Source organism: Blennius ocellaris, assembly GCF_963422515.1.
Source record: "Blennius ocellaris genome assembly, chromosome: 7".
Taxonomy (NCBI): Eukaryota; Metazoa; Chordata; class Actinopteri; order Blenniiformes; family Blenniidae; genus Blennius; species Blennius ocellaris.
The window spans coordinates 2,997,200-3,024,247 of record NC_137656.1 but is presented as its reverse complement, the minus strand read 5'-3'; the positions used below and the strand labels follow the sequence as shown (position 1 = coordinate 3,024,247).

Below are 27,048 nucleotides of genomic sequence, written 5' to 3'. Positions count from 1 at the left end.
TATGGACTTGTGTGTATATTTATAGGTATGTGAGGAGGCGGGGTATATAGGATTGCACGCATGTTAAAAATATCACGTCTGAAATAAATAAATGAATGAATGCTGAGATCCCACTCTACCAACTGTCTTTCTCCTCGTCTTGATATTTTGGCGGGAACATAATCTTACAGTCTCTCTTACGTTTGTCATTAATGTTAAAGAATCTCCAAAGTGTGGATCTCACTCGTGCTCTCTTGTGTACCTGTGGGCGACATTGAATAAATTGAATTGAACGAAATTTTAATTTAAATATGTAAAAAAAAAGAAAGAAAGAAAGTTGTTGCTGAGTTGAATAGAATAGATTCTTTATTGTCAACGTCACCAGTACAACAATGGGATCGCAGCTTGTTGACGTAAAGTCCTGTCTTTATTCTCTCAGGTAAATGGAAACTCTCGTACAGTGAACTCATCAAATAACCTCGTGGTGTGTGTTTTCCAGGGGTCAGCCTGCTGGTGCCTCATGGAGCCGTGGCTGAAAACATGTCCTGGGAGATGTACATGGTGATCAATCAGGGCGAGGCCAGGTGAGTTTACCCAAACATCATCTCCAGCTTCCTGGCTTGTGTCTGTCTCCATGTGTGTGGTGATCCATCTGCACCGTCTCTCCAGCCTCAGTCCCCAACTTCCTCTGCACTAGAATTATTAAAAAAAAAAAAAATGTTAGCTCCGCAACTAAATTTGGCAATTTGTTATGTTTAGTTCACTCTTTCCTTTCTCGTGGATCTCTTCGAAGCCACTCACACAGAGTTATTTTTGTCCTCAACACATGGAGAAGTCCAGTGTGGAGGGAAGCCTGCAGAGCTGAAAAGAGCCCGCCGCAGATTTTACACTAAAAAAAGCAGCTGAGTCATCACGGTGGTGAAGGCGGCCTATAAAAGTAGCTGAAGAGGAGCCGTGTCCGGCTCCGAGAAAAAGAAAAAAAAACCGCCGAGTCATCGCTGTCAAGCTTGGACGGGAGTTATTATGGCCGTGCCTGACAAGTGCGTCCCACAACTCTGTAAAAGGTCACAGGTATCCCGTCGCCCCCCGATTCATTAGCTCATTGGGAAGCGCTGAAAGTCTCCTCTCGGACAGGCGGCTTCACTTTAGATAACTTGCACTGGAAGTTTTTTCTCTCTGTTAACGCATTAACAGAATCTCAGGCCTTTATTTGCCACGTCACTGAAGTAATTCATCACAAGACATAAGTTGATAAAGAAAGCCTCATCCGAATCGATTCAGATTAGAACGGGGGACGACACAGGATATTGCAGGAATCAACCAATATCGGTGCAGCCACCAGAAATACTGCTGTCCCTCCAAATGAAATCTGAATATAACAACAACAACAAAGTGCCTGAAATGCGCAATCCAGTCTGCTTCCTCACATTTTGAAGCAGCTCGATTACAAAGGGGCTCCGTAGAAACCAATAATGCGATAATGGCTGAAGTGAATGTTTGAATTTTGTCCATTTTTAATGCAATAATAGCCACGGAATTGATCAGAAATACAACCGTGCTAGTACAACCTCATTCTTTGAATGAACTGCCAATTTCTGCGAACAACGGCACTTACAAAAAGACACATTTAAAATAAAAAAAATGGTTGCTTCTTTTACAGGCTGTCGTCTCAAGTCAAGAGACATTTAAACCCTCATTTAAGAAGCCATCATGTCATCCTTGAGCAGCAGAGAAATGATAAATAAACAGAAGATTCCCCCCCCCCCCCCTCTCTCAGGTCGTAAATTGCCTGGTAGCAGGTGCCTCGATTTCCCGTAAATTAGCCGTCTTCGCTCAGACGCTGATAATCTGAGTTAAATCCATCCACCTGCGTGCAGCTCGGAGGCAATCAAAAGGTCCTGATTGGTGAAAGGTTTTGATTCTCCAACAACGAGCTTAACGCCCGCTTGAGTGAAGCAGCTGCTTCCAGAGACATGAAGGAGGATATAGTCGTATTAAGTTTTGTTGTTAATCAGGCTCGCTGTCAGATAGAGAGAGAGAAAAAAAAGAAGAAAATAAAAGTCCAAACTTCCCGTGAGTGAGTGAATCCGATGATTAGCTGATCTGATTTTCTTTTCTTTCTTTTTTTTTTGACTTCCCTTCTCTCTGTGACCGGAGTTCACCGACGCTTCACCGAGGGCGTAGATCTCAGCGGGCGGCTCACAAATATTTGGTTTCATCTTTATCGTCATTTGGCTTCACTTTATAGTCGTTTTTTATGAAGTCTGTCACCCGTCGAGGTGTTATTCCATGGTGAAAAGACACTTTGTGTGCTGTGGAAAAACAGTCGCTGGAGGCTTTAACAAGCAGCGTCGCGATGTGTGCACAGCTGGAGACCTTTATTCAGCTGTAGGTCGATTTAAACGTTTGTCGTTTGGGAGGTGTTTTTTTTGATTAGTTTAAGTGAGTCTACAGTTCAAATTCTGAGCAAAATAGTTCCATGTCAGGCGGTGGGATCCTTTAAATTGTGACTTTTTTTAGTTAAAACTCATGCTATTATTTACTGTTCATTTTCTACCCATCTAGATATTTATTCATTTTACCCACTGTTGGTACTTTTTAAGCAATATTTTATTATTACTATCGATTTGTTTTGAATTCTTATTTATTAATTGTATTCATTTTATCGTGATTCCTGCTCTTTGAGTTTTGATGGAGTAAATACAACATTGGAGGTCTCTGGGTTAGAAAAGTCTGGATTTAGATCATTTTAGGCCCCAATGGGATTTGTTTTGTTTGTTTGTTTTTTTTAATTAATTTCCGACACATGAAAAATATGTTTGCAACCACATTCACACACTGATACACGTGTCTACATGCACACACACACACATATATATATATATATATATATATATATATATCCTATGTTGATGATCTATATAAATTATTTAATATATATTAAAAAAAATATATTTAAACAATAAAACTCATCTATACATGTGAAAAAATGTGGATATTAAATTTTTTACATATTTGGAAATTAATTTGTAATATTAATTTTTAAAATACTGAATAATTCTAGCAAAATACATAAAGAATTGAAATGGAGAAAATCCTTTTTAAAACTTTCTGTAAAATGTAATGAAAAAATTGGCTGTGTGGCTGAAATAACTTCAGTTACCGATTTCCTTTGTTGACGAAGGCAATAATTGGATAAAAGCACCGGTTGTTGATGTACAAAATACCAAACCAAAACAAATCTCCATCTATTTCCTTCGCTCATCTGTTCACCAGTCCTCGGTTGTAGACAGAGTGTGCAGGATGTCGACCAGCACATTCTTATTATTATGCACGCTTAAAGAAGCGACGTCGTCGAGGTGGAAATGCGCCGGAGTGTCTCGGTCAAGGAAAACAAGTCAGAGAATCACAATGAGCGTTTAACCTGCGACCCACCGGGAGCTCGTCTGAGCCGCGGCACGTCACCAGTTTTTAATGAATTCAGCATTGAAATAAACAAAATGGGCGTATTGGCGGGTAGCACAGACAGACGTGCAGAGGGTAGTTGTGTGTCTCACACACACATCCCCCCGGCCCCCCGGCCATGGCCACGTCTCTGCGTGTTCAGCCCCAGGCTGTGTGACAGCTGGGCCCGGGAAAACACGGCAGCCCATCTCCCAGTTCCCTATAGGAGTCCTGGAGGTGTCACCATACGGGTGTTTCTTCCCAGAAGCCTCCTCACAGGTGGTTGTCTGGGCCTTTTGATGTCACAGCTGCTGGGGATGAAGCCGCCGGAGTCCAACGTCCCGCGACCACCCCCCCACCCCCCCGCGGAGTCCTTCATTTAGCCGACCAAACTCGCAGGAAGCCAAAGTCAAACCTCCAATCCTCCAATCTCTCTTTTGGTCCCCGCTGCTCCCGGAGTCAATATGTAGTTATGTACTCCACTCGTTGTCAACAGCGTGGCTCTCGGGGAGAGAGTCACGACCCGGGAAGCTTGTTTATGCGGTGATGAATGGAACGCGCGGCGCTGATGGACATGCACGGTGGAATAGGGAGGCCGCGGACGTCTCCCGGGGGCCTTTCGTCGCCGCGCGTTACGTATTCCGATCACAGCCGGGTAATGACCCTCGGATGGACTGAGCGGCTCTCCGTAGGGAGGTGGATGAGGAGTTTTTTTTTTTTTTCTCTCTTCCCCACAAGAGCCACGAGGGTTTCCACTTCTTTTGTTTTTCTTTCCTTGAAGTGTCACCGGTTGTTCACGCTGCTCCACTTGAACAAAGTCAACAGAAGAAAAGAAACCGCACGAAATGCAGCCGTTAGCGGGAAGAGATGACGGGGCGTTGATGCAGGTCGGTTTGATATAAGGCTCTGCGGGTTGGTGGGGCGGGCGTCTCCCAATCGGAAGGTTGCAGGTTCGATCCCATCTCTGCCTTCCCACATGCCTAAGTGTCCTTGGGCAAGACGCTGAATAAATGAATAATGCAATGTCAAGTGTCTTTGAGTGTCTAGAAAAGCGCTATATAAAACCAATGCATTATTATTACATTTGAGGTCTAATAGACTCATGTTGCTGATATAAAAGCATTCGGAGCAGCTCGTCTTCGGTTTATGAATGCAACGTGTGATTTGTTGCGTATTCCACTTCCATGGTAAAAGATTCAATAGTGGATTTTAGTCTCCGTTGACACGTTTTCAAGAAAATTTGAGAGACATTGGAAACCCACATTTTTTTTGAAATGCTGTGATCGTCTCCATAAAAAACTTTGCATGGCCGTATTAAATAGTTATTGTGCACATGTGAGAGTAGATGGACGTTTCCCTCGTGTCACGGCTCCCAGTCCATATTCTCCTGGGACTTCAGAGTTGTTTTTTTAGTCGACTGTCACTGTAATAACAATCCATTTCTGTCGTCTGTCCATAGGAACGTCATTGTACTCTCCATTGTTAATGTCCGTAGCGTATTCTGTGTAAACTGGCATTGTTTGTCAAAGTTGCCGTATAAATGCAGAACTTTTCTGAAACAAAAAGAAAAAATGTGTTTTCACTTGAAATGTTATCTCATTATGTAATAATGCCGCACTTTGTAATAACCTTCTATATTTTGTAACACTTTGCAAGATTTTGAGATAAGTTATTAAATATTGAAACAGTTATTTCAAAATCGGCGTGTTGCACTTTTTTTTTTCAAGTGAATTTAATAATTTTGTGCATTTTGTAAAAATGTATGGAAGATTATTACAAAATGTGGTATTATATAATGAAATGAATGGATTACATTGTTATATAATATATCTTATAGCGTGTCACTACAGAATGTTTTTTTTTCATATCTTATAGATGCGATGGTCAGTGTGTCAAAATTCAAAGTTATTGCTGTTTTTTTAATACATGCAAATATTTAGCTTTGTTTTTGGCTTAAAGAAGTCATATTATACATCAATTTAACACTTTCACGTGGTCTCATAGGTCCAAAAACAATGTATTCAAGGTTTATTGCCCCCAAATCCAGCTTTTCCTTGATTTTCATCCATTTCAATATTGGATCATGGGAGCTGCATTCAGAATCTGCTGTGTCTGTGTGAGCTGGCCTGGCTCCGCCCACGCATGTCCATCTCAGGTAGAGGAGGAAGTCCTTCCTCTCGTGGTGCCAGAGCAGAGCTGCCTAATTGTGAGGAGTCAAAGATCAACATGACTCTTGCTCAAAGACACTTCAACACCTGGACACGGCGAGATGGTACAAAAACCTTCCTTCCTGTGGCTCCTCAACAGATCGCACCCTACACATAGATTATATAAGAAGTCTAATAAGCTTTTTCGAAATCTTTGCACAGAGGTCTGGAGCGGCCTTCATCTCCTGTTATGCATTCCTACCTGCCAGCATGAAGTGTCTGGTTTCCTCCCGCTGGTTTATCCACCTTTAGAAGCCCTTCAAAGATATTTCCAGGCTCCGGCTTGACAGCGTTTGCTTTCGGGCCGCAGCCACGCTTTTCAAGAGCTTATTTTCCCCCTCCCTCGCCCTGTGCGAGCCCGAGACTTGTTTACTGTAGGCGCCCATATTCCTCCCCTGCGCTCCGTCGTGCTTGTCATCTCGCCAGCTGTCAATCACGGTCCTGGCCCGGCCGGCGGACACGCAGGAAATTGCATCCTTTTTCTTTTCCAGCTCCAATCCTCATCCAACCTACTTCTCAACACCCTCATACAGCCCCCCCCCCTCCCTCCCCCCCAACATTTTTTTCTTTTTTTTTAACAAAGATGTGCTCTTGAAGCTTTTCAAAGGCTCATCTAAATCTTTTGAAGGCGCGGTTTTGCTTAGGTCAGACATATTCCCTTTTGCCTCTGAGGTTTTATGTGCGCTTTGTATTGTAAGATAAATCCCTCAACCTATTCAGGGAGAAAGAGCTTTGTCCTCACAGGGAAAGAACTTTTAATGATCAAACTAGTTTCCATATGTGCACTTTATGAAAGAGACCCAGTTAAAACATTTGAGACCTGGCATTGTGCGTTATTTATTGTTGACTCCATGCCGCCTGTTAAGTTTTACTCCATAAATCACCGGGCAGAAGCCTTTCACGATGCACAAAAGCTAGCCTCCGGAATTGGGTTTACGGAGTTTGAGGTGCTAAAAATTATATTCTATTATCCGCGGCCGTCGGTGGAAGTGCAGAGGTGCGTAAGGCGAGACATGGTTTCCTATGGGGTTATATTTGTGCCAAAATTCTGAGCAAGCGATGGGAAAGTTTGAGCGCCAAAAAATTGATTGTGCAAGCAACACTAATAGCATTTTGAGGAAATATTTAAATTGCGTAAAGAAAAACTTGAGATTGCGCGCTCAAAAATCATTTCTGCGCTCAGATTCTTCCTCTCTCTCTCTCTCGCTCGCTCAAATCTCTCCACGTCCGCTCAAGTTCTGCTTTGCGCTCGCTCAAAATGTCCAAAGCCCAAATGTGACAGACACAAGTTGTCCACCAATCACAGAAATTCGGGGCGGGCGTTGAATTCTGATTGGTTACTTCGGATTCTGGAAGTGCCTCATAACCAACGAAGAAGAAGAAGAAGAAGAAGAAGAAGAAGAAGAGGGAAAAACAAGCTGCGAGGGAAAACATGTTGTAATCCAGGATCATTATCTTTAGTTTTCCTTATTTCTGTTTTCCCTCGCAGTTTGTTTTTCCCTCTTCTTCTTCTTCTTCTTCGTTGGTTATGAGGCACTTCCAGAATCCGAAGTAACCAATCAGAGCTCAACGCCCCGCCCCGAATTCCTGTGATTGGTGGACAACTTGTGAGAGAGAGAGAGAGAGAGAGAGAGAGAGAGAGAGAGGTTGAGTGCAGAGGGAAGAATCTGAGCGCAGAAATGATTTTTGAGCTCAATCTCAAGTTTTTCTTTGCGCAATTTTATTGCTCATTCCTCAAAATGCTATTAGTGTGCTTGCACAATTAATTTTTTGGCGCTCAAATATTCCCATCGCTCGCTCAGAATTTTGGCACAAATATAACCCCCATAGTTTCCTGGTTGGGTGGCCGGCCCCGGCGAGGCCGAGCGCAGCCCGTCCACAGCGGCTGACCCCGGCTGACCCGTCTTCTTTCTGGATGGAGAAGCGCCGCTTCAAGCACACGGCTTCTCACGGTCTGCAAGATCGCCCCGCACAAACCACGTCCTTCGCCTGGACACGCCGCTCACGGTTTCACAGTCCACAGCTCACAGCTTCCCGTGCCCCTCGCCAAGGTGACACTCTGGGTGACGCCATCCAAGTTGGGGCTGAAATCTATCTCGATCCGAAAAATGCCTTGACGTCTCTAAAGGTAGAAGGAGTCATCCAGAGCGTGATGAAGATGGTGACATTTATCCGGCCTGTTATACTCTGGCTCACGAGCGGTAACTCAGCTGTAGGTCACCCCTCTTAAATCACACTTGTATCAATAACTACATCATAGCGACATGCGAGGGAGCGGTTTGAAACTTTCTCGGGAGGCGGAGAAGTTCAGGAGTTCCACTGCAGGTTTATTCCAAACACTGCACCTCTTCACTCCTAATTTCCCCCGGTTTAATACACAGGTTTCATTAAATTCACTAAAGCCATTTCCTGTTTACTGCTCTGCGACCAAATCATACTGCTGCAATCACCTTTTTTTTTGTTTTGTTTTCATCCCAAAAACATGATTGAAATGTTTTCTAGTTGTAAATATCTACTCCCACTGGCACAGTTGGTTAAACACCATCTGGATGGAGTCCAGTTTCCATGTGGAGTTTGCATGATACCCCTGCAGGTTCTCGTGCTTCTTCCCACAATCTAGAAACACCGTGTTTGGGGTTAAGCGGTGACTCAGAATTGCCAGAATGGAAAGTGTGATTTTCTGACTTTCTGTGGTTGGTCTGTGATGGACTGGTGACCTTTTTCAGACCGACCGCCCGTCGTCGGCTGTAATTGGCTCGAACACCTTCCAACTCCGACTTGGATAAAGTGGAATGGAAGACGAATGGCCCGACATAAATAGTATTTTCACAGGCAAAAGACAATAAATTAGTATATTTTGTTGAAATATGCTCTCATGGCTTCCGAGTACATTTTTTTTTTTTTCTTATCGTATTTTTGTGTTATGTGTTAAGTGTTATGTTTGATAGTTCTGCGATCACAACCCAATATTGTTCCAATTTCAAGCCGTCAGCCAAATCTTTTCCCAAATTCTTGGAAAAACACACACACGTCCGCGGAGAACACGCAAACTCCGCGAGATTTAATAAAACAAAGTGATTGGTATTCTCGGAAATTTAAATAGAACGTAAAGCTCCGTAATGTATTTTACCGTTGGCAGTTGGAACCAATAATAAAATAGTTATAATAGATACAAATTTGATTAAATGGTGAATGGGTTAATTGCAATGTGTCCACGGTGTCTGAGGTCTTCTTCAACCCATCGTGACACTCGTTTGTCGAAAGCAGGCAAATAATTGGTCATTAAAATTCACCTGTGTCATACAGCATGTTTTCTAAACATTATTCTTCGCTTATCAGTTTACTTGGATTTGACACATTCACCCGTTCACACACACAGAGAAACGGCTCTAGCTTCCAGGGGTATCTTTTTAAATAAAAGCGGAGCAACAGAGTAATGTGTTGTTCTCTCACCTGAAGTTTCCCCGTTGTTTGATATAACAGAGATTTTCACACAAAGCGTGAAGAGAAACACTTGTCTGTAGGTGAAGGTCGAGATCTCTTTTGTAGAAAATATGGTTTATTAAGGCTGTGAGGGATGAGTCGAACATCTTTTATGCCCTTGCGCAGCGAGCCACAATGTAAGTGTTTATCTGCGAAGTCGATAGCCATCGGAGGCTAAAGCCCAATAGGTTTCATACAAGGGCAAACTTCACCGTGAAAGGAAAGGACACCTGGAGAATATGGAGAGTTTTCAAAGATTTCTTGCATTGAGTAATGTCTGCACTGGCTGTCCAACATCAATTAATCATTGAAGTCTCAAAGTCTCCAAAAGCAACCGCGTCGTTAGGATTAAACTTACGTACATGATTAAAGGACGGATTCTTCAGCTACGGAGGTTCTATCACGATTAAAAGCATGAGGTTTATACCGAAGGCGTGAGCCGTGAACTGGACATTGATTTTCAGTGCAGCCGGGCCCGTCAACCAACGCCCGCGCTCCCAAAACGTCAACATCAAAACAACAACACTCCCGCCACATGGGATGCGGATTAATTGATCGTGGTTTAATCGGGGTCGTCCAAGAACTCATCACCAATGACATCGAGTCTGATGAAGTAAAACAAAAATACTTATGGCTGAATGTGTTGAATAAATAAAAGATGTATGTAATTAATAAGTGTCATGAGTCAGAACATTGTTGACGACTGTCGCTGCGTGTGACTGTCTCTGCGTTTGTACTGTGATGGACGAGCGACCTGACCAGGGCGCATCCTGCCTTCCCTCATCGTCAACGATGATCAACTCCAGTGTCTTACAACCTTGGGTTGAATACAAAGGTGTAATAGATCCATAGATGGATGGATGATTGCAGAAGTGGATAGATTATAGTGGATCAAATTGAAAAGATTGAATGCTTTAGTTGTTGGAACAAAAAACCTGATTTGACTTTTACATTCACGCACGTCGGCGTCGACCAGGTTGCAGAAGGCCGGCAGGGATAAGAGATGATGTGCACTGATAAATGTCTTGTTTTTATGAATAGAAAAATGGTTAAATGGCAATTCGTGAGTGTGACCGTAGTTGTTTTCCTGTTCATGAACTATCCAGTTCTTGTCCTTTATCAGCCGCCACCAGTACTTTCATTCCCCGGAGACCGTTTCATAAGTGGTAAACCCACTTCGTCCTTTCAAAAGTTTAGTCACTGTGCAAACTTTTACATCTGTTTTGCAGTAAAAACCGTCTCTCAAATTGCACAGTTAGATTCACACACACACACACACACACTTTCACACACAGAGACGGCCTGCCATGCAACATGATTGGACAACTCTGGGAACAATTTAGGTTTCTGTGTCTGAACCACGGGGACAGATGAAACCCCAGGTCATCGGATCAGAGGAGGAACTGCTCCACCACCTGAGCCACAGCAGTCAAACTCCACACAGAAAGTCTGTGAGCAAACTTTAGTCCTCTCGCTTTAAGGTTCCACCTGGTTTAACGCATTACACCCTCAAATAGATTCGATTAGACGGAACTCTATTGATCCCTTTGGGGCAGAACCCCACAAGGAAATGAATGATGCATTCTTATTATTCTCTAATGAGCAATAAGAAGAATCCAAATTACCCCCAGAGCTCTGAGATGTTTCCCCAACTGTGTACGACAGAAACCCAAAGCAGAAGTAACAGTATGTGTATAATGAAGACTGGTTGTTCAACATTCACTGGAACTTGGCTTCAGTTTTAGTTTATCCTTGAGAATTGCTGTCAGCTTTACAAAAAAAAACAACAAAAAAAACCCAAATACTGAATAATTCTTGGCAACGTATACCGTTGTTGTTTGCCAGTTATACAAGTGCTCCAAATATGTGTTCAACTTGTGCAGCGATTTGACAATATTTTTGGTAATCTACAGTGGCACTCTCGGCGCTAAGTGACCTAATAACAAGGCGAGTTGTTCGAGTGATTAGCTTCGTTGCGTTCACTCCATTCTCCCTGTCAAGTGGCCTGCAGCTCAGCCAAGTCCCGGGACTGGAGGTGGAGTGTTATTAAAGTTATTGGAATCGTCTTTAATTGTCCTTAATTGAGGTTTTGTGCTTGTGAAGCCCTTTTTTTCCTAACAGAGTTGTGGTTGAGGCTTCTTGGGGCAGAGAACAATATGTTATAAACAAAAACAATGGGCGAACACGGACATTCTAGTGGACAGACGACCAAGTTGGGTTGTTAACACATTGAATGTCAAAATAAAACTACCAGCAGAATATGGACTGGGAGTCGTGACGAGCATGTGCAGAAGAACATTTACCTTTTGTAGCGACGTTTCCACCATCAAGACGAGGCCCGAAGCATCTCCAGAAAGTTGTTTTCGCTAATTTACACGACGACAGAGTCTGAGCGGTTTCAAAAAAGTTCCACCTTGGGAGCAGTTTCCAAAAAAATTGTGTTTTCACTGGCTCCGAGCTCCATTTTCATGTAAGCAGGGAGCCAAAAGGCAACGGAAGTTTTTAAGTTTTCACTTGAAACCTTGTGTGAACGCTGCCATTGTTGGATCCGAGTAAATTAGACTTAATATGTTTGATTTAGTCTGATATGCTGTTTTATTGCTATTGCAGAAGGAGGATCAATTGTATCTCCTCTCCAACAATAATGAATTGGCGTGGGGGGGGGGTGGCTACATAGACCAGAGCTATTGAATATCGACCAACCCCATACCCGCTGGAAATATCTCCTTTGCTCTCGTTGAAATGATTGTTTCCCTTGGTTTTTGCCAATTTGCCAGTTCGACGGAGCCCGAATTGGGAGAATTTCCCAAAAGTTCTTTTCAGTGGCTCCGAGCATCATTGTCATGTAAAAGCAAAACCAAACACTATCGTAGTTTTGTGCTTTCACTTGAAAGCAGTGTAAACGGGGCAGTTGTTGCAGGACGACGAAAGCAGAGGAATTAAAACTTGCGGCCTTTTTAACTTTGATGTCAACTCACAAAGCTTCCCCTCCAGATGCGTCTTTGGCTAATCTATCCCAGCGTGGCACGCGGCATCGGCGTCCCTTTGAAATCGGGCAAAAAAAGCACAGTGGGACAAGCAGGTGAGAGACTACAAGCAAATAGAGGTGGACCTAATGAAGCGTGCTAATGTGTGCATTCATTTTACGCCCGCCGCCTTCCCGCTAACGACCCGGGCTCCCGCTTTGCACCGCTCCGCGGGTCCCCGAGCGGTGCGTCGTCGCCCACTTTAAATAACGCACCTTGTCTGGGAGCTCAAGGAGCCGCCGCATACACAGAGCCCTTCACCCGTGATGACAAGTGGAACGGCGAAGGCGGACCGCTGGCCCCGGGAAGCTTCTCCAAGCTCGCCGCCGGACTCCGGGACTCGAAGCGGCGGTCTCCTCGAGGAGCCGGTAATCTGCTACTTGCCTACACTTTGCATTTAATGTGTGACGAGGCTCAGCGCTGTTGGCGGAGGGATGGAGAGCTCTCCGAGGACCTGCGGAGAGCCGAGCGGCTGTTGACACGAGTAAAAAAGAAAAGGAGAAAAAAAAACCACCGCGAGCTGGGAGACGTGCGAGGAAAAGTGAGGAGGCTGCGCCAGAGTAAGTCTGAATACCTCGGGCCTCAGAAGGTCAGTCGGTGATTGTGAAGTCTGACGTGGATGTCAACACCCAGTGAAGCATTCTCGTTCAATTAGATTCATTATGAATTCAGTTCATTATTTATTTATTCTCTACTATTCTGTACATGCAAGTACCGTAGTTTCCGGACTACTGAGCACACCTAAATAGAAAAAAAAAAAAAAAGTTTGGAGTTACGTAATGCACCTAAACGCATCACCCACGTATCGGCGGCATGAAGCTCGTTAACCCGTAAAAATCCATAAATTATCCGGGTCATTGTTTAAGCTGCAGGGTTCAAAGTAAAAAGTAGCGGCTTATAGTCTGGGAATTACCGTAGGCTTTTTATAACACGACAATTTTTTTTTATACATTTTGCTGGTTTTCTTCCATCCTCATCAGAAAATGTCATTCAGTTTAGGAGGATGAAGAAGATTTTTAGGATTCAGATTCCATTTTCGATTCTGCTCAACGATTCGGTTCTTTATTGATTCTCATTTGGAAATGAAACCTGCAGTATTAACATCAACGGACTTATTAACGATGCTGCTGGGTTGAGATTCACTGCTGAGCAAGTTGAAAATGCAACATTCCCTCAAAGTTATCGCTTCTGTGTGCAAATTATCTGCATATTGGTCATATTTCCTCCTTTCGATGAAATATACGCTTTGCAAGTATTGCAAGTTGCCCTGTTGTCGTCCTTTCTCCCGAATGGACACAAACTTTTGAGCATTTATGCCACTTGGATGCCATGTTTATACTCCACTGATAAACGACGTCACCATCTTTCTGAGGAAGATTGGAGAACACTGTCCAAACGTGTAAAAAAAAAAAAAAAAGGTGTGGAAAAGGTGTCAAAATAAATGAAGTTACTGTATCATCTCTGAGGCTGTAAAAACAATCAAGACTGAATACGTCAGTGCACTGTAAGTAAACAGTGCTTTGTACCGGGGTGAGTCATGCGTGGTTCAAACGGAGGCATTTATCCACATGCCCCTCAGTGATCGCATGTGTTTCCTGTGTGGCTGCTCCCACTGGGAAACAAAACCATCCACCTCCGTGGGTCTGACGATTAGCTGGATCTGGCGAGCCGCTCCACAACATGAGTCAAACTCCGTCTTCTTCGTAGAAAAAAGGGAAGATGAGCAATCGCCTCTGGAGAATCAAATGAGTGAGAGAACAAAAGAAGGGACGTGACAGACGTAGAGGGGAATTATGTTGTGTTGCTCATTGAATTGTAAATGCCAGTTTTGTGGGATTTTATGGATGTTGCAGTATTTGGGGAATTTTAAACACCCTTTAGCTTCTGAAAAGGGATATATTTCCTTTACTCCTTGATATTTTCGTGATGCATCCAATATACTTTTTTGCCTTGTTAAAAAAGTTAGATTTTTTTCTTTTAAGGTAATAGCTTTTTTTTTTATTGGTTTTCACCTGAATCACTTTACTCCAAACTTCACTACATGTGCTTCTTTATTCCCCCTGTAGTTGACACATTGCTTCTATCTGCACCTCCAAAGTGAGAACCAGTAAACTTTGAATTCTGAAATAGTTTTTAATTGAATATTAGATGCTTATTTATTATCTGCAGGCCTCCTATAGCTCGGTATCGAGACTTTAGAATGTCACAGTCACACAAATTGGTGATGGAAAAAGCATTTTAGAACTTTAGAAAATTTGTTAAAATTCCTCCCCTCTGCTCCAGCATTTGAATGTATCAGGATGAGTCTGTGAATTACGAACCAATCAGAACGTATGTACCACATAGTATCAATTGGCCAATAACATTGCTCGTTACTGGATGCAATACAAACCGGAAGTCAGTCGCAAGTTGTTGATAATTTGCTGAATTCTGGTGAAAAAAAAAGATGAATTTAAGCTTCATTGAAGGAATTCAATGAAGTTGGTCCAAGTAGTTTCTGTTTTCGGTGTACTTATTTTGTTTTGTGCAATCTGTAACACACATCTATTATTGCATTGAATTCCACTGAACATGAAAACTGATAAATCCATATTGTGTGTGTGTCTTGGTTTTTTTTTGTTAGTTTTTTTTTCTGGCACACTACGAAGCTTGGGGACATTTTTATACCTTTCGCAAAATGGGACCAAAAGCAACGAAGGACATTTGGTTGATGTGCTCCAGTTCGAGACTGGTTGAAGCTATGCTAGGTCTCTGTGACAGATGCACTCGCAGCATTTAATTCAGTCTTGCGTGTTATTTTTTCTACACAACGTACTTCACGTCTGTGTTTCCGTTTTCCGTATTGATAACGCCGTTACACTCCCGCTGTATGAAAGTGCTGCTTTTTGAGGTTTCGGGCAACCAATAACCTGAAAGGAGCAGCAACGAGGTCATCCAGGCGTCGCCGCTCAACCCTTTTACAACCTTGTGAACAAAAGCGGCGGTCAGAGGAGTGACGGACAGCTTTGACATGTAAACAGAGTGCTGCTATATCTCCAGCCGGGACAAAAGCGGCAGATTCTTCCTGCTGGTGGATATCTACCACTGTTTGTGTTGTTGCATCCCATACGTGCGTGATCTCGCTCTCTCATCTCGGCTTCTACGACAAATAGAACCCTTTGAAGAGATGCCATGAGCTGAAAACATCGGGGACCCGGTGCTCCAGTTTTATGTCACTCTTGCATCTCTTATCGACATCTTTTCCATTTCGATCAAATGATGGCAAAAAGCACGCTCCCCAAATTCTATACGCAGCATATAGAATTTACACTGTTCTATATCTTATCCACGTCTATTTTATTTTTTTTATTTTTTTGTCCTTGTGTGTCCATTTACGGTGATTAAACTAGTGCAACCAGAAATCATCTCTGGAACTTGCACAAAACCCGAAAGTGTGGAAAATGATATAATGCGAATTACTGCAGATTGTGCCGACCTCCACATGAGGCTTTTACCTAATCATAAGTCATTCCTCCTCATTGTGGAGCGGGTTTGAAGTCTCGGTGCAGTAAAGCTTGCTGCTGTGCTTAGAGGCTGGCTGTGGAGAGGAAATCTAAAGAAGTGCCCCCCCCCCCAGATCTCTGACCTGCGATGACTGAAAGTAGCTTACAGAGCTTTGTTGAGGCGTCGCTCTCTTCTGTCATGAACCCGTCTGCCCTCGTTGTTTTCAAAACCCGGCCGGCGCCGTCGCCGGGCCGCCAGCAGAGACTGTTTATTGCGCGCTGCTTCTAATGAGCGCGCTCCAACTCGTCGGCAGAATCGCGGTGACTCTTTCACCTGCGCTGGAACTCATTCCAGCAGCCGCGTCGCGCCGCGGCAGCGACTGCAGCCGGAGGGGCAGAGGAGTCCACAGCTCTCCCACTCGCAGGCAGTCGAACCTGGGAGGATGAAACCCACAGGCGTGTTTTGTTTGCCGCCCACCTCTCAGGATGAGCTACGGGGTCACGACGATACCAGTGTGGTCCAATACTACACCGAGTACATCGTCAGCAGAGTTGTCGCTCGTTAGTTGAACTGCTCGGTGGATCCAGGAGGATTTTTGACTTTGCGGCGTCACGACGCTTTGGCATATCTTTTGCATGTGGGGTATGAATCAAGCTTAAAGGGGCCATATTATACAAAATTCACTCTCTAATGGTTTTCCAACAGTAATAATCGTCTCCATACCCGGAACGACGCCCCAGAAGTGAAGAAAGTGTGTCCTCTCGCTCCCTGGCTGGTTTTAGTTTTTAAAAAGTGTGTTGCTCCAACCAGCCAATCAGAAATCAAACCCTACATAATGTCATCAGGGGGGTTTAGCCAATCACAATCAAGGTAGGCTCCTCCCTTTGACTCCTCCCACAATTAGCCAGCTCTGCTCTGGCACATGGCGCCACGACAGGAAGGACTTCCTCCTCTTCCCAAAGATGGGCACGTGTGGGCGGAGCCAGTCCAGCTCACACAGACACAGCACATTCTGAATGCAGCTCTTATGATCCAATATTCAAAACTGATTATGACCCGTTCAAAACTGTTCAAAGTTCAAAGAATACCGTCTTATTACAACAACAAGTTGGGTGTGAAAGGCACATGGATGTGTAACCTCCGAAACATATTGGGGAATCTCTGCACCCCGTCTCCAGACCTGGTGTTATTAGCCGTGTGTAATGCAGTGGCTGGATGAGAAAATGACATCCGAGTTCATGTGAACCCCGAAAAGTACCTGACTGTGTTTGAAGTAGCTTTGTGTCTGGAAAAAGACAAAAAAATTAAATAAAATCAAACTTTGTTTTTGTCGGTTCCATTGGTAAATGCAACTTTTAAATGTATCAATACCTACATACACTGTGAATTTCTCTTGGAGATCATTAAAGTATTTATCTATCTATCTATCTATTAAGTTCTTTATTTCAACATAAGTTTTGGATTTCGGCCAGATTACAGCAAAATGTTTCATTTGCTATTAATACCATCATAATGAAGTCAAATTAAATGTGTCTGAAAACATCAAAACTCTATCAACAATGAGATTATGTTTGGGGGTTTTTCATTAATTATATTCGACATGTGTTTTATTAAAATAAAGAGTTATTAAAAACACCAAACCACAGCAATGAAGTAATAAGCCTCTGAAAAAGGGTGAATTAATTAATTCACTTTGGAGTGCCAGTCAAACTAATTATGCCAAGTTGTGTTAGTCTGATGTGCAAAAACATATTAAAAAGTACTTTCTTACAATAAGTCAAATCAACTGATAAACAACAAACCAATTAAATCTTTGATTTGATATTAAATGGCAGCACTCTTGCTCGGGTTTTAATCATTGATTGCTAAAATTTGCAATAAGTAATGACGCTTGCCAAAATACTCGGGGTGGTATCCCAGAGAGAAGTTAAATTATGAGACGACAGTATTAGAGGGTAGAGCAGGTGTGTGAATATGCTCCGATTCCTGGGATTTGGTTGAATATGCCATCTGTTTCATTTTGGAAATTCTGAATGTAATAAAGCCACATGTATGTAATAGAATTTTAAAAGACAGTACGCAACTGTGGCTGAGTGTTGCGCCATATTAATCAATGAAACGACCGATCCGCAATAACAATTTTTCATAAGCAAATTGCTCAATGCTTTTATTTCTAAGGGATACTTCCCGCTTTGTGTATTATTACATTATTCCCTATTTTGTGCAATCAGCTTCAAATGTTCCCAACATTTTTAGTAAATCGTTGCGTTTGGTCTGCTAGTCAAAGAGACTGGGTGGATGGATTCTGTCCCATTGATTAAAATCATTGACCAGTCAACCCCACAACTCCCAAGTCCCGGGAGAATTCAGACTGGGAATCATGACACAGTACTGAGCATGTGCAGAAAGATATGTACTAATGGACGAAAGTTATGGTGTGCATGTGCAGTGGCAGTGTTGCTGACGTCTACCAGTCCCTTTCAAGCGCTTTAAACAAGTTCCACCTTGGGAGTTCCAAAAAGTTGCGTTGTCAGTGGCTCCGAGCCCCCCCCCCCAACGAATCTCTTGCTTTTAAACTGACCCTCAGAGTCATTCCCTTGACTTTGCCCTTTGTCTGTGTTGCGTCTTTTTTAGCGTCCAAACGTTCGAGGGCTGTGAAGTCCTGCTGGGCCCAGAGGTGACGTACGGCCCTCCGGGTCTGGACCTCTTCTGCCCGGTGGCCATGACCATCGCGCACTGCGCCGAGGTGGACGCCGAGAACTGGAACATCCAGCTCAAGAGGAAGACCGCGGACAGCAAATGGGAGGTGAGCGCTTCTCGATGCTGCCGTGCTACTCCAGGGCATTTCTGTCCATGAAACCAAGCAGAAGTGAAAGCACCCTATACGTTTGTGAATGCATACATAATCTGTACATAAGCCTCAGATAATTTGCCTCACAGATCATATAAACCACATAAATCCCACATCAGTATATTGCGTGGTCCTTAAAGACCGACTGTAAAGTCATTGTTTCCATGTGTATGTAAATTGGACCAGTTTCCACCCACTCGCCACCTGTCACATTTAAGAAAAGCTATTGTCGTAACGAACATTTCCAGCATAAATAGTCGCTGCTGTAGCTGTGTGAGAGGATTTGGCTCTTTCACTGTCAATCTATGGGATTGTTTGCTCAGGCATTTCAGGCTATTAAAGCATGAGAGATATCAGGAAAGGCTCCGTATGTAAAATAAGAATTTCACTCCCACTTTCAGGGGGCTGCGTGGATGCACATGGTGCTGTAGTGATTAGCACCCTCTCTACATTGAGTGTGAGCTTGGGAGTATTTATGCATAGATTAGTATCTTTGCATTTTTATTTTATTTTTTTTCAGGTAAGGAGGCTTTTACAACATATCTTTGATGGCTTTTGATGGTGTTTGTGTAAACAATGCCAGTTTGGGTGGGGTGCGGTAATCAGAGAAACGGGGGTGGCTCAGTCTCAGCCTCTTAAAGTCTTGGTCTTGTCTTAGGATGTTCTGCTCTTGGTCTTAGGATGTTCTGCTCTTGGTCTTGGGATGTTCTGCTCTTGGTCTTGGGATGTTCTGCTCTTGGTCTTAGGATGTTCTGCTCTTGGTTTTAGGATGTTCTGCTCTTGGTCTTAGGATGCTCTGCTCTTGGTCTTAGGACTTTCTGCTCTTAGTCTTAGGATGTTCTGCTCTTGGTCTTGGGATGTTCTGCTCTTGGTCTTAGGATGTTCTGCTCTTGGTCTTAGGATGTTCTGCTCTTGGTCTTAGGATGTTCTGCTCTTGGTCTTGGGATGCTCTTCTCTTGGTCTTGGGATGTTCTGCTCTTGGTCTTAGGATGCTCTTCTCTTGGTCTTGACTACAATTCCAGTCTGACAAACCAGCTGCCGGTGCTGAATGTTGCAGTCCAATGTCTGGTTTCAAATGTGAAATTATGGGTTTCCATTATTAAATTCCTCCAATTTTTCATTCAGGTTTTATCAAACACTGTCCAATGTTGTTACCCACACTTTATTCGCTGATTCCTTCTTTTTCCAGTGTAGGAGAACAAGCTTCTTTTTTTTTTTTTAAACTAAGAAAGGCCGTAGGACAGTAGATGGCACCGTGGACTCTGTATGTACTGCCTGTAACCTATAAGATCTGAGAAATTGAGTCATGTTCAGGCACCCAAAGGTTTATATTTCTTTCTCTTTCAACTTCAATCCAACAATACTGATCTGTCTTTAATTTGGTTTTTACATAAATTGGATTTGATTCACTGAACATGGAAATTGTCAATTGTGCAAGATCTGAATTGAACTTTCAACGCTTTGCTCAGTTGCTTCAAAATAATCTCAGATTGAATTAATCTTTGTAGCTTGAATGTCTTTACTTAAGTGAACCTATCATGACATCTACACTTGCTGTCATTCAGCATATAGACTGTTTCTCTTTGTTATATCCGATTGTTGACCTGGCGGTGATTGTTTGCTCTCTCCTTTACGGCGACGCTTTTCCTTCACGATCACCGCTGTCAGTCAAGCTCTTTGACATTCGGTGTCATTGCTCCTCAGCTCGGTTCCCTCCCCTCTGTCTCACTGACCTTTCTGTTTTATGTGTTCCGAGGTACAGTTAGAGAAGGACTTGTGAATTATGCGCCGGCCATAAAAGACTATCGAGGCTTTGTGGGCGAGCTGATTGATCCGGCCTTATGCTCGCCGTGGGTCCGGAGGGTGAAATAAGGCAGCGCGAAGGTAACGGCGGGAGGAAAATAAAGAAACAATTACAGCGTGTAATGGCCGGGAAGAGGCATGGCCGCTGTCAGTCAGCGTATGCGGGGGAGGGGGGGGGGGTGTATCGATTCGTGGAATCGGGATGGGGCGGCGTCGACGCCGGGCGATTTCGGACAGGGAAGAATCTCAATTTGCCTCGGCGAACGTGCCATCAACTGCGAGGTCTGGTCCCCATATTTCGTGGCTCTTGTTAGCGCCGCTCGGATGCCCTGCGACGGGAGACATTGTGTTCGCCCAGATCTTTATGTGTTTGCGTTTCCATTCCGACTGTGTCAGCTTTTCTTCCTCCCCTCCAGTGAGGAAGATTGTTTTTTTTTACTGGTCTGGATGAAGTCCCAAGAGCTTAATCCCGAACCCAAAGGCGCTGCAGTCCCCCACTCCCCCCTACTCCCCCTACTCCCCCCCCCCCCCCCAATCGCTGTTGTCACTTTGCATTATTTGCCTGCGCTTGTGAGCCACAACCAGCGTGATGATAACAAGACATGTGGGGAAAGAAAAGGGGGTGGAGGGGTTGGGTTGTCATGGAAGAATATTCAGTTGGGCGCTGATTTAAATCTAAAGCTGATGTAAAGTTTTGGCAAGCCGAGCATGGGTCAGAATAATGAACGTTGCAGGTTTGCCCCCGGCTGTTGTGGTGGTTGTCAGAGCTTAAAGGAGCTTGTTATTTAGACCGGATTTGCCTCTTCTCCCACAATGTCTGCCTTTGTCCTGAATAATGTTTTGGTTTTTTTTGTTTTTTTTTCCTCAGCTGCAATAAAGAATTTTCAAGAGCAGCGGCAGCCTCCGCACGAATACCTCAAGCGAAAGATGCAACATAATGAACCTTGGACTAAACAATCTGCACAATGGTTTTCTTTTCAGGGAGCGTTTAGGAACTCTTGCGGCTCTGAACGAGCAACAAGGCCAACTTAACCACTTTTCTTTTCACTAGGAACAGTCACTCGGTTCAAAACGCTTGAAGCACATAAACCTTTTCTTAGTTGCTGGTTTTTTTGTTTTTTTAATGTGATTGGGTGCACAATTGGAGTATGAATCCACCTGCAATTACCCTTCATGTATTGTATGCATATGGTGCATGAATTAGGCTTTATGGGATTTAAAAGGTGTCAGTAAAAATATCGGTACTCGGTGTCCGCCAGTAGCAAAAGGTTCGCAGTTGTACTTGTACTCATACGTTTTAATACGTGGTATTTGTGCATCCCGAGTTCAAGATGTAATTATCAGCCATTTTTACAACTATATCAAAAAAGTGCTGTTGTGTTATTATTTCTTTTGCAAGAAGACAAAGTCATTCCAAATACACTGCTGTGTTCACACATTGCAGATACGTGAGATCCTGCTGTTTGCTGCAGATTTGTTTATCGCATCCCGACACATCTGCTGCCTTGTAAATTACATAATAACTTTGTGGCATTTTTAATATATCCGCAGAGTTCGCACTGTGGAAATCATCTCGTCGACTCGTTTGCTCATCTTGTGGGGTCGTTTTTAAGCATAACTGATACACACACACACACACACCACGAATACCTTTTGATGATCATGTTTAAGTGTACACGCACATATTTATAAACATACATACATACACACATACATGCCTCATATCTAATTAACAAGACTGAAAAGTTGTAAACCTCTGAAATCCTACACCTTCGCCAATATTCAATAGACAAATTTTATAATTATACTTCTGTTTTAAGAAGTGGTTAGCTATCTCGCCTCATAGAGAGGCACATTATCATGTCTGAGGTTGTCGTTATTTGAAGTTTGGGGGTGTTTATGGGAAACTTAGACCATTTGTGAAGTCAGACACTGATGCTGGACGAGAAGACTTGGTTCGCAGTCTCAGGTTGAGGTCAGGACTCTGTGCAGGCCCGCCAAACTGGATCCTCCAGGTCTTTATGGACCTTTGCTTTGTGCACTGGTGTGCAGTGAAACTATTTCCAAAAAAAGTTGAGAGCATGAAATAGTCCAAAATGTCTTGGTACGATGAAGCTTTCAGTGTTTTTTTTTTTTTCCCCCACTGGAACTAAGGTGCCATGGTGGTGTGGTCCTTTGAACCTCCCCAGGTTAACTTCCACAGGTCAAAAAACGTGCGTTTGAGTTTAAAAACTTAGTGTGTCTCTCTGTGTTTGGCCTGTGATAGGCTGTTGAGAGTGTAACCTTCCTTTGCGCAAAGTCATCTGGGATTTCTCTCTTCAGCGTCCAAGCAGATACATTATCTTACCTAAGCAGAAGCGCAAACATAGAAAAAAAAAAAAAAGTGAAACCAGGGAGACCTCTGGTCCCTGCTTTGTTTAATGTCCATTCTTTCTACTGTGTGCATGATATGTCAGCCATTGCTGCAGATTAGAAATCACCCAGACTCCCTCGGGGTCGTTCTGTTCGAGGTTAATGTCGCTTTGAGGAGCTCCTCTGCTTTACGCCTTGTTTGCCTGCAGAAGTGTCCCCGCTTTCTGTCACTTGTCTATTTTGTGTCGCTCCCCTTTCCTCTGAGGTCCGGGCTCATGTTTACCTAACCTTGCCTTTTACGAGCTTTCCAGGTTCGGCTATTGTGCGACTCGCACGCGGTAAAAGAAAATTTCTTTTTGGCGTAAGAGGGCAATTTCTCAAGATGTGCGTGTGTTACGAAAGAGCAGAGCAGAGGGAATATAAATGAATACAACATTCATGTCGCTTTGAGGTTTCACTCCGATATTAAAAGGGTGCACAGATCCTTCGAGCTTCACCGCTGAAAATAATGACTTACTACTGAGGTAGGTACTGAGAAAAGCAGAGCGAAGGATGGATTTGGAAATGCGTAATACCTGCAGACGCCCGGTTCCATTAAAGCACGCTGCTTTTTTATCAGTCATTAAAATGCACATGACTCACAGAAGACTCCTCAACACTCACCAGCCACAGTATAATATTATTCAATGCCATATTGCAGTGTGTTAAGCTGTGCTTATGAAGATGCAGGAGGCATAAGTGCGAGATGCATAAACATAAAGTATTCACAGGAGTCCCGCTACCTGACTGGAATCTGGCAGAACAAAGTGAACGCTTTGAGCTGCACGCCGTCTGATTAGAAAATATGAGATGATAAAGTGGGTTCGCCAACAGAAAGTAAATTGGGCTTGCATTTAGATACATAATAATGAAATCTACTGAGTTTTGATACATAAAAAACTTTTAAATCCTGATTTGAGCGGTAGCCAAGCTGGCCAGGATGCTAATTATTCCCTCGGAATATTGCTTCCGTTAAAGTGTCTGAGATGATAAATTATTAAAAAAAATTCAATAAAGCTTCTAGCATGCACAAATATATGCAACACGTGATATGTATCATTGCTTTAAATGACTCTATCGTCAAAGTTATAAAGTTTGTTCATTTCCCGATCAGGCCGCATGGTGGAATAGCGGTTGGCGTTCTCGCCTCACGGAAAGAAGGTGGTTAATGAACTTCACTTGTAACGTTATAAAGCCCTTTTTTTTAAATGTGTGAGCCGCCCCGAAGCACTTTGCATCATCAATCATATCCACTCACCAGTAGAGGCTGCAGCACGTAAGGGGCTGTCAAGCCATTGGGAGCAATTTGGGGTGTCTTGCTCAAGGACACTTCGGCACGTGGAGAGGTGCAGATGTGGATTAAACCTTTAACTTTCCGATTGGGAGACGACCGCTCTACTAACCGAGCGACGCCGCCCCAGGGGCCGGGTGCAAATACCGGCTTGGTCCTTCCTGTGTGGAATCTGTATGTTGGATGGATGGATGTTTTCAGTCTATAAGGAGGATGGATGGATGGACGGACATTTTTACTCTATAAGGTGGATGGATGGATGTTTTAAGTCTATAAGGAGGTAGAATGAATGGATGGATGGATGTTGGACATTTTCAGGCTTTAGGATGGATGGATGGATGGATGTTTTCAGTCTATAAGGAGGATGGATGAATGATGGATGGACGTTTTCAGTCTATATGGATGGATGGACGGACATTTTAGTCTAAAAGGTGGATGGATATTTTAGTCTATAAGGTGGATGGATGTTTTAAGTCTATAAGGAGGTAGAATGAATGGATGGATGGATGGATGTTGGACATTTTCAGGCTTTAAGATGGATGGATGGATGGATGGATGAATGGATGTTTTCAGTCTATAAGGAGGATGGATGAATGGTGGATGGACGTTTTCAGTCTATATGGATGGATGGACGGACATCTTAGTCTATAAGGTGGATGGATGTTTTCAGTCTATGAGGTGGATGGATGGATGTTTTAAGTCTATAAGGAGGTAGAATGAATGGATGGATGGATGTTGGACATTTTCAGGCTTTAAGATGGATGGATGGATGGATGAATGGATGTTTTCAGTCTATAAGGAGGATGGATGAATGGTGGATGGACGTTTTCAGTCTATATGGATGGATGGACGGACATTTTAGTCTATAAGGTGGACGGATATTTTAGTCTATAAGGTGGATGATGGATGTTTTCAGTCTATAAGGCGGTAGGATGGATGGTGGACATTTTCAGGCTTTAAGATGGATGGATGGACGCTTTCAGTCTACAAGGAGGATGGATGGATGGATGGACGGCCAGACAGACAGACGTGTTTCAGCCTATGAGGAGGGTTGAAAGGATTTCCTCTAAAAATAGCTGCGATGTTGTCTTGCGGCCTGCTGAACGGAGGGTCACCATCACGGCCGGCAGCAGCGACAGCGGCTCTGACTCACCGCTCACATAAGCGAAGTCGATTTTAAAGAGCCGCTGGATGACTGTGATTTGTGTAAAAGCTTCCATTCTTTCTCTGAGTCATCACTCAAATCTCAACACACAAACATGACGCATTTCTGTAAACGGCGTAACGTCCCCTTTTCCCGCAATAATAATTTCTTATGGAAGTCGTTAATGTTCGTGCAGTGGCATGAAATTGGAATGGAAAAAAAATTAATTGTTTACAACCAGACGAGTTCACGTTAACAACATTAAAGTAGTCCAGTGATTTTCACTTAGATAAACTACATCCGAGGCGATTCACGTCTAAACACATCTACTTTCCATTTTAGTTTCAGAAAAGGTTCATGTTTACTCTACAGCGTTCTGAAGACGGAGCGTGTTGTCCACCATTTTGTTCAATATTACTATTGCAGCAACGCATTGTCAGTATGATAAAACTTTTGTCTGTTTACACTGAAATGGCATAAATGCTGAAAACTATGTACTTAGCATGTAGGACCACAAGTGGGTGTCGTTGTAATGAAGCCACACACCCAGAACAGTACATTATAAACATTATCAACGGGAGCACACGGCCATTCTGGTGGACAGACGACAAAGTTGGATTGCTTATCACGGTGACCGTCAAAATAAAACTACCAAGTCCCAGGACAATATGGAGTCATGACACTCTGGGGGGAAAAAAAAACACTGTGCTTATTGTCCACATACTGAGCATGTGCAGAACTAGTTACACCAGATGTGGTTGCGCAGTGGCAGCATTTCAGAAAAAAGTTCCGTTTTCGCCCACGGAGATGGAAGTTTTCCCAAAAATTCCACCAGTTGAGACGTCCTCAAAAAAGTTGCGTTTCCATTTCCCCACTGCGTTTGTTAGTAGATCACCGCGGTTCCATTTGAAAATGTCCATCTTAAACCTCGCCCGTGCAGTAATGCGTCAAATAACAGGAATAAAGTGGGGATAAATAAATAAATAAATACAGTATTTGTTGGGGATTACTGTCAGTACAGAGCACAATCCCAGCACAAGGTTATTTAACCAACTCAGAATGACGCTAAAGCTCCCATGCTGCTCCGGGGACGTCCTGCGACGAGACCACTGCTGTTTCCGAGGTCAAAAAAAAAAAAAAAAAAAAATGACATTAAACCTCAGGCTGTCCGCTTAATTTGCATGTTGCGGCAAAATCTGTCACACACGTCTACATACGTCAACCTTAAAGGTCATGAAGTGTGATTAGTATCATCCCGTCGTCGGACGTGTGGCGAGGCGCGATTGCAGAGAAACATGTTGTTTTTTTTAATTGGCGTGTTGCCAGTTAACTTGTGATTATTTGTGAGGGGGAATAAATGCAGGGTTCTCCCCCGGCTGCGCTGCGGCGCGCCGTCTGGTCTCGCAGCTCCTCATTAAATTGTATAATCGCCTGGATTTCATGGATTCGCCCCGCGCTGCCTGGTCGGGGGGTCGCGGCGTCACACGGCGTCGTTGAGCCGGGTTCGGATAATCCCGTGAAGATATTTGAAGGTGAATCCGGTTCCTCTTCCGCCTCGGATCGCCCCCGGATGCAAACCTCACTAATTCATATAATAAACTGTATATCACTTAATGGTTGTTGTACGATTCCCTTAAGAAGGAGAGGAAACCAAATGGTTTCCTGCGTCTCGGCCGGAAATAATGAAGCGCTTCCCGGCTTGCCGTCGTCGTCTCGTAAATGAAACACTCCGTATTGTTTATAATGACTATTTTGTGTTCCGCCGTGTACTAACACCATCACTCGTGTCTGAAGCGGTTCTCCGTGTTCTCCGGAGACCGCTTCCAACCTGCCGCTGTGTTTTTGCTTTGCGATTTTAAACTTGAGTTATGTCACCTACATGATTATTCATCAGCCCGCCACCAGAATCCATAACGCACTGCACTCTATACACAAGTTCATCTGCA

General features: G+C 43.5%; 1 protein-coding gene across 1 annotated transcript in view; it reads left to right on the top strand.

Moving 5' to 3' along the window:
• The window catches only part of unc5db (unc-5 netrin receptor Db), a gene marked incomplete at both ends in the record, with an annotated part of 147,564 nt that overhangs the window by 99,623 nt on the left and 20,893 nt on the right, over nt 1-27,048 (top strand). The window contains 2 exons of the mRNA XM_080499927.1: nt 479-563; nt 18,257-18,428. Of these exons, the coding sequence (XP_080356053.1) occupies nt 479-563; nt 18,257-18,428 (257 nt within the window). The remainder of the gene's footprint in view (nt 1-478; nt 564-18,256; nt 18,429-27,048) is intronic.